This window comes from Benincasa hispida, chromosome 10 (assembly GCF_009727055.1).
Source record: "Benincasa hispida cultivar B227 chromosome 10, ASM972705v1, whole genome shotgun sequence".
Lineage (NCBI taxonomy): Eukaryota > Viridiplantae > Streptophyta > Magnoliopsida > Cucurbitales > Cucurbitaceae > Benincasa > Benincasa hispida.
The window spans coordinates 61,060,951-61,071,929 of NC_052358.1; the positions used below are offsets into that span (position 1 = coordinate 61,060,951).

At 31.3% G+C, this 10,979-nt stretch overlaps 1 protein-coding gene across 1 annotated transcript; it reads right to left on the reverse strand.

Moving 5' to 3' along the window:
- Positions 1–4,232: 4,232 nt before the first annotated feature.
- LOC120089520 lies at positions 4,233–10,251 on the reverse strand. Its single transcript, XM_039047019.1, has 7 exons — positions 9,797–10,251; positions 8,117–8,146; positions 7,387–7,476; positions 6,098–6,236; positions 4,994–5,303; positions 4,865–4,919; positions 4,233–4,728 (listed from the first exon to the last, which is right to left on the reverse strand). The coding sequence occupies exons 1-7, from the start codon at positions 9,929–9,931 to the stop codon at positions 4,654–4,656; spliced, it is 834 nt and encodes a 277-aa protein (XP_038902947.1). The 5' UTR covers positions 9,932–10,251; the 3' UTR covers positions 4,233–4,653.
- Positions 10,252–10,979: the final 728 nt, after the last annotated feature.

Consider the following 10,979-nt stretch of genomic DNA (forward strand, 5'->3'; position numbering starts at 1 on the left):
ATATCAATCAAGTGTATCGACAATATATCAATCAAGTGTATCAACATTATTAAATACTACATAATTATCAAGTTTATCAGCAATATATCAATCGTGTATATCAGTATCAAGTATATTAGTCAAGTACATCGAATTTATCAATTGTATAAACAGGTGAATGACTAATTATTAGCAATTTATTAGACAACCATATATAAGTAAAGTGTATCAAATTTATCAACTAAGCGACTGCATAATTGACAAGTATATCAAGTATATCATTCAAGTGCATCATTATCAAGTATATCAAATATATTAGTAGTGTATTAGTATCAAGTGTATATTAGTAGTGAGAGCATTTGCGACATTTTGCATCTTTTATATATAAGCCGAGTTTCATTTTTGCCATTTTTGCAAACAATAAATATGTGGGTTATGAGCCTAATTAGTGTAACTTGTTTTACTCTTTTTGCAAGTGCATATCCCTAAATATTTTAACTTTTTATTATGTGTCTAATAGGTAACTGGACTTTGAAATTTGTCTAATAAGTCTTAGATTTTTTAATTATATCAATAAGTTTTTAAACTTCCAATTCTATATCTAGCAAGTCATTGAATTATTCGACAATTTTTTTAAAAAACCAATATGGTACAAAATTAAAAGTTTAATGTCATCTTAGATACAAGTTTTTATTTTATATCTTATAGACTTATTAATCTTAAGAAATATTGAATAGTTAAAAACTTATAAGAAACAAAATTGAAAGGTTAAGAAGCTATTTATTATTTATTTTAAAGTATAGGGACTTACCCGGACCAAGTAAATAAGTTTAGGGATTAAATCTATACTTTAACATTTTATTGATATATCAATATGAAAAATATTAAAAGAAAAAAAAAAGAATTAGAGAGAAAAAGAGATGGGGACTAGAACGATCCTAACCATTTTTTTTGGATAAGCAAATTATTAAAGTGTAGATTTAACTTTCTTTGATTAAAATTATAAGCATTAATTACTATACACACTATTTGGAGAAATATTTTTGACCACTCAAAAACCAACCTCATCCTTTGAGTTAATTCTTATCCTTTAGACTATTCCACATGGACCCTATGAACATGATGTTAACTATAAGTTTAAGAAAAATCAAATGGCTAATTATTTATCACTTTGAATAAGTTAAGACATCATTTTTATGGTAATATGGAAAGCATTTGGAATCAATATTCATCCCATCCTAATCAATATTCATCCCATCCTAATCAATATTCAAATGTCTAATCTATACTATCTAAAATAAGTTATTGGAGAATAACATTCGATTTTTCCTTTTTCCCTTTTAGTCGATGGTTATAGGGATATATTAGGTAATAATTTTACATTTAAAATCATTAAATAATTATTTTACCCCTATTATTGAGCATCACACACAAAAGAAAAAATTTCCATTTTTTTTTCTTTTTTAACATCAAATGTGAATGGTATTAAATATTTTTTTAAAAAATTATATCTCGATTCATTTATAAAAAAAAAATAATTTTGATTTTGATTTATTTTCAAGATTTGAGATCAAATCAAATTTTATCTATAAACTCAATCCTTATACTACAAAGTTTCAGCAATTATCTCTTTCTCTCTTACTTTCTCCTATTTTTTTTTTTCCTCTTTTTCTATTTTGATAATAACCTTATGTTTTTTTTTTTCTTTTGCAACGTTATGCGCCTAGGCCTTACTCCAACTCCAACTATTATTTCATAATTGATAAGATATTTTTTTTCTTCTTATTTCTTTTTATATGAAAAAAACGTAAATAATAATCTTTTGATTAAAACAAAAGTTTGAAATTAACAAGATTAATTAAATCATCCAAATTAGAATAAATAAATAAATAAAATTTTAAACTAAAAGATGATTATCACGAATTTAAAAAAGGAATGGAAAAAATATATTATTTTTAACTAAGAGAAAACTATCACGAAATTTTAAAATATTTAATTTTGTGAAAAAAAATTAACCAATATATCTTCTATTCTTACAAAGTATTCAACTAGTTATTTAAAAACACTTTTACTTACGTTAACTTAACTTACATGAAAGTATCATAATTTAGTCTATGATCTATAATAATTTAGACCATGTTTGATATCATTTGGTTTTTGAATTTTGAAAATTGTACTTGTTTTCTCACAACTTTATACTCATATATGTAATAATGTAAATATTAGAGTTCTTAGTCAATTTCCATGAACAAAAATAAGTTTTTGAAAACTTTTTTTTTTAATTTTAAAAATTTCACTTTGATTTTGAAAATACTGGTAAATGAAGACAATAAAACATAGAAAGATATAGGTGAAACTGAAGTTATAGGCTTAATTTTCAAAAAACCAAACAGGACCTTAGTACTCTGCTTTTAATTGTATATAACAATTTATAGTTATTTAATCCTTATCATGAAAATATTGTTAATGTTTAAAGAGATTTCTTACATATGTAGATTGATAAACTGATCAAGGATTAAATGTAAATAAACTATAAAGATTAAGTTGCTGCATTATAAAAATTAACACTTAATTTTGATGAGCTTTTCTCGTGGCAGGGATTGGGTTGTCTCAATTAAAGACATGAACTAAATTGTTACATTAAAAAATTAATGGACTAAATTGTCACAAAATAATTTTAAAAAAAATACCGAACTATTTTTTTTAGCACATAGACAAAATCATGACAAGCTGTGGTTTGTTGGCACGCAGAGTTAAGTCAGTAATAATTGTTTGTGTTAATAATAATTTCTGTGTTTCGAGTGTACAATTTAGTTGACTTAGGAAGTCTGTGTTTGAGGTATAATTTTTTTAACCTAAAAAAATATGCATTTTTATGGATTTTTTCTTTGTTTTTTGTTTTGTTTTTTTTTTTTTTTTTTTGCAAAATAAGATGACTATTATACACAATATACTAATAATTTCAAATTTGTATTTAAAAACACTTTAGATAGTCGAGTTTATTTATTTTCCTTTTAATATATCATTGTTCAAGTTGGTCGTTAGAGTTAGTTGTTGGAGATGAATGATGAAATTGGTGGTTGGAGTTGGTCGCCGAGGCGATTGTTAGAGTTGGGTGCTAAAGGTAGTCGTTGTTGGAGTTGATCATCAAAGGTGGCATTTGCCGAAGTTGGTCGTCTAAGATGAATGTCGGTATTGGTCATTAGAGGTGGTTGTCGTTGGAGTTATTTGTGTCAGAGTTTATCGTTAGAGGTGGTTGTCGATGGAGGTCTTTGTCAGAGTTATCATCGAAGATCGTTGCCAGAGCACAAAGTTGAGAGCTAGAGTTGGTCGCTAAAGTGTAGTAGTGATAGTTGCTGACAGTGACCGAGAGGTAAATCCTTGAATGCATTGGAGGAAGAGAAAATTGCATTGAGTTAGGCTAACTCCATTAACATTTAAAGTCGGTGAACCAAATATTGAGTTGATATTTTTTTACCAACTCAATCCAACTGATGTTGGTGAACCAAATACTCCAAAGTTCATAACTAAATTGTTACGAGCATGCAAGTGAATTTGGTGCAAAGATTTGTTGAAGAAAACTTCAATCTAAGTATTGTAAACGTACACTATCGATAAGTAATAAGTGAAAGATTTCAAGTATTATATTCCAAGAGACCATTATATGAAATTCCGTGTTATATCTCACCTCCCAAAATAATTAAGTTTATATTAGACAAATTTTAAACTCACATAGAATCAAACACGTTAGCTTCAATTTTTGTAATTAAAATCCTATATGCTTTGCCAAATACTCTATGATGGCTATGAAAAATATAATTTTAACTCAGTAAAAATATTAGATAATTATTATTACTATTTAATATTTTATATGTAATTATTTAATTTTAATTTCAATATACAAAATCAAATTGAAAAACAAAAGTTGAGATTGAACTTCTATAATTATTCTAGACATTTAATATTTATACCAATAAATAATGATAGGCTGCACCCAATTAAAAACAGTCACGTGGTAATTTTTTTTTAAAAAATAAATACTAAAAAAATATTTTTGAGTGCATAGAGGAATGAGAGCATGGAACTTAGGTGCCTAAGTATTGCTTATAAACAATATTTGTGATTCCATGGACCGCCAGTTAAGTGAAAAAATATATATCTTTTCGCACTAGTATAATTTAGAATTTGGCTAAGCTAAGCTTGTAAAACTGTTTAAGAGAGAGATTATAAAATATAGAGAACAACCATAACACTACACCAAAAATTCTGTCAATTGGCCAAAACTACATAATAAGTATACAATACAACAGAATTGGGTGAAAGACAAATCTTTCTTTGAAGTCATCTTGTAAAACAACTGCTACAAAACTAAAGATGTAACGTAAGAGAGACATAAACTTCAAGAATATCCTCAAAGAATGCAATGGAACAGTGCTCTGTAAATGAGAAATGAAGAAGGAATTGCCTTCTTTGAACAAAAATTTGAAGATTGTAAATGCATCCATTTATTCCACTCCTATCTTTACTATTTCCTCCCCAACAAGCAAACAGAGAAGGGGGGTTTTGATTAAAATATAGATTAAATATAACCTCTCTACATAAATTATGTTTTGAAAATTTTAAATCATTTGAAATTGTTATAAGTTAGAACAGACCTTAGAACAGAGCTGCAGCTTAACCTGGAGAGAGTGCACAGCACAAGGATTTGTATGCATTAACACAAAGTTTGAATTTCTCTTCAGCCATTGCCTGAAAACATGAAAGCGAAACTAGTAAACGTTTTATTGTTCTAATTTGTCGATACAGCAACTAACATCAGTAATTTGTTGGTTGTTTCAACGCGCTATGCCTCGCCTTTAGATTGAAAATATTATTCCAAACTCACCTGGGAAGATCCTTGATGCTTATCAGGATGCCATTTTAAAGCAGACAAGCGGAACCTGTGTGAATATGGAGAAGAGTTTAGGATGAACAAAAAACAAATATCCAGAGTGAAAAAAGCTGATCGACTTACGCCGTTTTAACTTCTTCTATCTTCAAAGGTCCTGTTTGTGGCAAACCGAGGATAGTTCTATCTGAACATGATCCTACTTCAGGGGTCGTCTCCTCATCAGACTCACAATCACTCAAATTATCCCATTGTGTAGCTCTTCGGTGGCTCCATTTTGGAGGTTCTGTCCACCCGAAACCAGATGCTGAATCTTGAGAGGTCTCCTTAAATGAGCCAAAGGACCAAGTAGATGATCTATTGCCAAACATGACGTGAAAGATTGTCTCGGAATCATTAACGAAGTCGTTAACAAAACTCTCTCTTCTAAACTTTCCTGAAGAAAAAAGCCAAATGCACAAATTCTTCGTGAATAATAAAAGTCAAATCTGACCAATCTTCTTCATCTACTCTCAGTTCTTGATTATTTTTCGTTTTATATATTCAGTTCCATAACTAGGTCATAGTAACAAAACACTTAATGGTGCAAAACTGGCCAACTCCAGCCACCTACATTGTCATTACTTAATGGTGAAAAACCAGCAAACTCTAGCCACTTGTTGCGAAGCTGGGGATAAGTGAGGCAAAATGGTCAAAATTCCTTCTTGGGACAAATGGCAAATGGCATTGCACGGGAGCATTCTTTTTTCTCCCTTTCATTCTCTCTCCATAATTTTGCACGACTATGTCGTTAAGACTCACCACTATTTGATTGTTACCCGAAGATAACAACTATATGATTAAGTTTTGTCATAATTACTCATTCTTGTCACTAAGAATCTTATTATTCCATTTAAACCATAATGAAATTTAGTATTTGCGCAATTGGCAGTTCAAAGCAGAAGAGATTTTCCACAAGTTGGTAAGGATTCAAAATATCAGCAATCACAATGATATACTTTTTAAAATCATATTTTCTATCCTAAAAATGGAAAACAACTGAGTTGTGAAAAGAGGAAATATCTTAATTACGGATGTTGAAATTTGTTATTTGGCATGATGACCATGAGCAATAGGAATATAAAGTTTAATGGTCTACATGGAAAAATTGGATCAAATGAAAATAATACTAATAACAATAAAATGAATGTAAAATAGTAGTAGACAGTGTTTTAAAGATAGGGAACTGACGTTTTGGTCTCTTGTGCTGGGATTTACCAAAATTTCGCGTTGAAGACTTTGCTCGTCCTTTCTTATCACAGTTACCTGATTGATCGGATGACTCATCAGATGACCAGTGACCACCAAGACTCCACTTGGATTCCTTTTTCTGTTGAAACAGATGTGAACCAAATAGAAAATATAGTCATGAACCATATGCTTTTTTAATTTTATTTTATCTATTCCATTATACTCTTTTTTTCTTTTTTCTTTTTTTAAAGGAAACAAAATTTTTCATTGAAATAATGAAAAGAGTAATGTTAAAATATACAAGATACTTTTTTTAGATAAATATATACAAGATACTTTTTTTAGATAAATATATACAAGAAACTTTAACAAAGAAAATACAAAGGAGGTAATGTAATAACACAGTAACTAAACTAATAGATAAAAGCATTCCAGTTCAAGCAAATATCTTGAATGGAATTATTAACAAAAGCTTTGGATTGAGAACACCACGAGGAGAAAATAAGGATTTTAAGTTATTAAGGAAACCTAGAGAGTCAAGTGTAGGATCTTGGAAGGTATTTCTAAACATCCAATTCTTGTCCTCCTAGGCGGGAAGATAACCCATATTAATATATTTACGCCCGGCAGGACAAAAATTATGGAAAACCTGGGAGGTAAGAACCACAAAAAGGTTTGGAATTCAAGACATCTAAATGGCTTCTTCAACCCTCGTATCGAATAAATAACAATCAAGGAGAGTGACATTACTCTATACATTTCATTATTATGCTGAGGAAGAAAGAAGTGAACAATTGGACATGATAAAAAAAAATTATGATTTCTATTTGACATAAATGCACTATCTTCTCAATAATTTGTTGTCGTATTATAGGCTAATTCAGCATCTGGTTGATACACGATCTAAGTCATTAATTTCTTTCTATTAGTTATTATCTTAATACCAAATCACAAGGATAGTTAACAAGATGACTCCACTTCTATGAATCATTAAATCCTATAAATGCTTATTCTGATATAACATGTAAATTCATTCAAATGCAAAAATCAAATAATTCTGTGGTTGAACAAAATTATCTCTCACTTCCCCTTGATTTTTCTTTGTGGGGGTTCTAAAGGTATTGGCCTCATGGACCCCCTCTAACAGCCAATTGCTACTTTATCAAACATCATGTTGTAAAGATTATAACATCTGCAAACTAGTTTTTGCACCATTCACAGCGTTAACAGCCCTTCAGATTTGTCCAACTTAAAAATTGATATGTGCATCTGGGAATCAGAGGGCATACCTGAAAGGTAGATCCACTGTTGTAGAGGAGGTCCTTTAGAGCCTTTTTTGCATCAGCACGCCTTTGACGGGTTACATATCTAACATAATTCTGGTGTAATCATTCTCAATATTAGAATCATTAAAAGAAATAATAAATGATATACAAGTAAAAAATTAAAAGGTGGTAGAGAAAGATGAGCAATGTGAATTGAAAGGAAAAGGTTTCATCTAGAACGTATATAATTCAAGATGTAAACCATTAACTGCATTTGTAAATGAATTTCACTGCATGATGTAAATCAAATTGTAAGAATTTTAAATCTACTATTCCTTTATTGAAATTACTCTAAAGATGCCTTCTCTAACGAACCGATTATTTGATTTCCTTCACTCTTCAACTTACAGTTTGTTCTGACCCATAAGAAAAAACCATCGACTCCCAAATTAAAAGGAAGAGGACGAAGAATTGAAAATATAGTCTAGAGACATAATGTATGCCAAATAACTATCTGTGGAATGGGATAGACATGAATGGTCTCTAAAATGCTGAAAAATGATGGCAACCTCCGTAAAACTTTTTTCCAGCTTAAAGAATGTAAAACAAACCTAAAGTTATGCATTTTAGAGACATAGTCATAGTGTATGCCAAATAACACTTCGTAAAATGGGATAGATATAACATCAATCATGCATTTTTAATCGAGTACTACAAAGAAAAAATAGTCACCTAATGGATTGAATTGACATACCTTTGATGACTCCTTTCCATTTCCACCATCCTGCAAAATGTTAAACAAAGAAATTTTTAAAAGTTTGAACTGCAGAAAGTATTATGCATTCAATTGTGCAAATGATTATAGCTCAAGTAGATTTATTTCAATTCTTATGGTCAAAATGTAAATGAACATTGTGCTGTAGACTGATGATCCTCCTCTTGGTTCCCTTGAACAACTCTGTTTAAGTTATCAGCAAACAGTTTGGAAAACCATTCCGTTTTAAATTTGGACTAAATGATGCATTATCATCTTAAGCAATTCATGTGACATGAAACAGCTAGAGACCTACTCCATGATCATGGGATGCACATCATGAAATGTTATCTATAGAAAAAAGGTGTTGGACATGAAAATGTAACCTAAACGAAAATTTGTGCACTTCATATGAAATTGGGGACACAATTCTATCGTAAAAAAAATTAAAGAATATACGAGCATACAAAAGACTCAACCACAAAAAAGGCACCTCCCCCTATAGGAAGAGACTCCAATTATGCAAAATAACACCTATAGAATCATTACCAAAGGTCTTCGAAATCGAAGCTCACAAGAAAATATGAAAGCGAACAAGGGACCAAATTTCACTAGGGTCCTTTTCCGCCCCTCTAAAGATTCTACCATTCCACTCACCCCACAAGACCCATAAGATCGCACACACTCCGGATAACCATAAAAAGCAACCATTTTGCCCACGAGGCAGATTGAGGAGGAACTCCTTGATCATAGCACTAACGTCCCTCTAGCGAACAAACGAATAGCCAAACGTCTGAAGAAAATGCTCCCAAACAGAACTAGCAAATTTGCAGCGCTAAAGAATATGATCCAAATCTTCCTCCGCCTTCCAACAAAAAATACAGCAGAACGCCCAACAAGTGGGAGAAGCTTCCTGGTAAGACAATCCATCATATTTGCACGGCCATGTAAAATTTGCCAAGTAAAGAATCTCACTTTCCTAGGAACCTTAATCCTCCAAAGGGCTGCAAAAACCGGCTTGCCTAAGGGAGAGTGATCCACGAGAATATGAATAAAGAACTTACACGAGAACCCTTCCAAAGGATTGGGTCTCCTAACCCTCATATCCCTTCTTCCACACCTAAAAGAGTGATCCTCAGGCAAAGAAAGAAGAGAAGCCTACTGTAGGATATTTTATGCTAAGCAAAAGAAAAGTGATCATTATATTTTGCTTTAAAACGATAAAAATATACTGTACTAGTATATAGGAGCTCTTTAGCTCACAGAAAGCAACACTAGCTAACAGATTTATCCACAGAGTTTCAAGCCCAAAGTCATATTCAACTAAGATAATATGAATTAATAGCTTTGCTTCTAGTTCTGCATATAATATTCTAAATTCAGGTCCTAAGATCATTAGCGCTCTCTCTCAAAAACTGCTGCTTGTTATGTGGAATGCTGTCCCAAGAAAGCCAGAACTGCATTCTGCAACCGTCAACTCCCAATACCCTTAACCCCTTTGCAACTCAAGAAACATTCAAAGAAGACAACAATGACAAAAATATTCAAAACTCTGAATCAAAGTTGAAATTCTACATAAATATCCCAAATACTAACAATATAAACAAACTGGATACTTTTGCACATACATAGAAAACAGAGACCAAAATTAGAAAAACGAAGAGAGAAAGCTAAACTCACAAATTTCCATTTGCTCTTCCATTTATCGCAAGAAGCAGCTGTGGAGTGGAAAGAGGCGACATGGGTTGCAGCAAAAGTTGACCCAATGAACGAATTTTGAAGAATAAGGGAAGGCCGAAATCTGGGTATTAGCATTGGAAACTAAAGAGACGAAGCAAAGGGGTATTGGGGATTAAGGAAGGGAATTCGGAAGGTGGGGTAGTGTAAAATTGGTTAAAAGGGGATGTTTTGGCGGAAAGAAAGAGGGAATTTGATGGGCAGAGAATGAAGATGAATTGAAGGATTGAGAAGGGATTTGCGCGCGGATTTGGCTCAGCGGTGGAGGATGATGGGATGGGATGGGATGGCCTCCCTTTCTGGTTCTCACTTCGTTTTGCTCTGCAAATTCCTTTGCAAAACATGGAAGCAAAGCAAAGCAAGCAAATGTGGGCCAAATTTCTTCCAAGCTCGCTGTGCCCTTGGGCCTCTTCATACCAATATTTCCCTAAACACAAAGCTTTCCTTTTGAAGTATTTACGACTACTAGTTAACATAACTTTTTTTAATAACATAAATTTTCCTTTTGCTAACATAAATTTTCATAGTTTCAAAATAATTAGGTAATCAAATATAAAAAAACAAAACTTTCCAAAAAATATATAAAAAAAAAAAAAAAAAACTTTGTTAAACTAAAAAAAAAAAAAACTGCCCCATTATAGATTTCTATTTAACTTGTGAAACCTACTAAAAAGATGGAAAATTTTTTATTCAATAGAGAATGGGAGCAAATGGAGAAAGTTTTTTCCCATTGACTAAATGGGGATAGAGACGAAAATTTGTTGAGTTATATGTCCTAAAACCTGCAATTTGTAAAATTATACATATTTTATTTGCAATAAAGATGTTATTGAGGTTTTGTTCAATAAATCTGTTATTGAATATGTAAATTGCACTAAATCCAATAAACTAAGATTCATGGCTATTACATAAGTACTTGGACTTTACGTGGAGATATAAGAATGGATCAAGTAGATCGCCAAAACGGTCTATAAGTATACAAATAAGACTGCATACCTTATTCTGGAAACACTATCGGATATGGCTCATTTTGTATTTAGTACAAACGATGTAATCTTGAATCGTTCATGTGGAGGCATGCGAGTGGAGGCGTCCTATACAAAGAGCTTGTATAAGACCAAACCAA

Coding starts and splice junctions, on each gene's coding strand:
- LOC120089520 (XM_039047019.1), bottom strand. CDS start 9,931: ATGCTAATACCCAGATTTCGGCCTTCCCTTATTCTTCAAAATTCGTTC. Junction 6,237..7,386: donor ACAGTGGATCTACCTTTCAG/GTATGCCCTCTG, acceptor CTGTTTCAACAG/AAAAAGGAATCCAAGTGGAG. Junction 4,920..4,993: donor ATAGAAGAAGTTAAAACGGC/GTAAGTCGATCA, acceptor ATATTCACACAG/GTTCCGCTTGTCTGCTTTAA.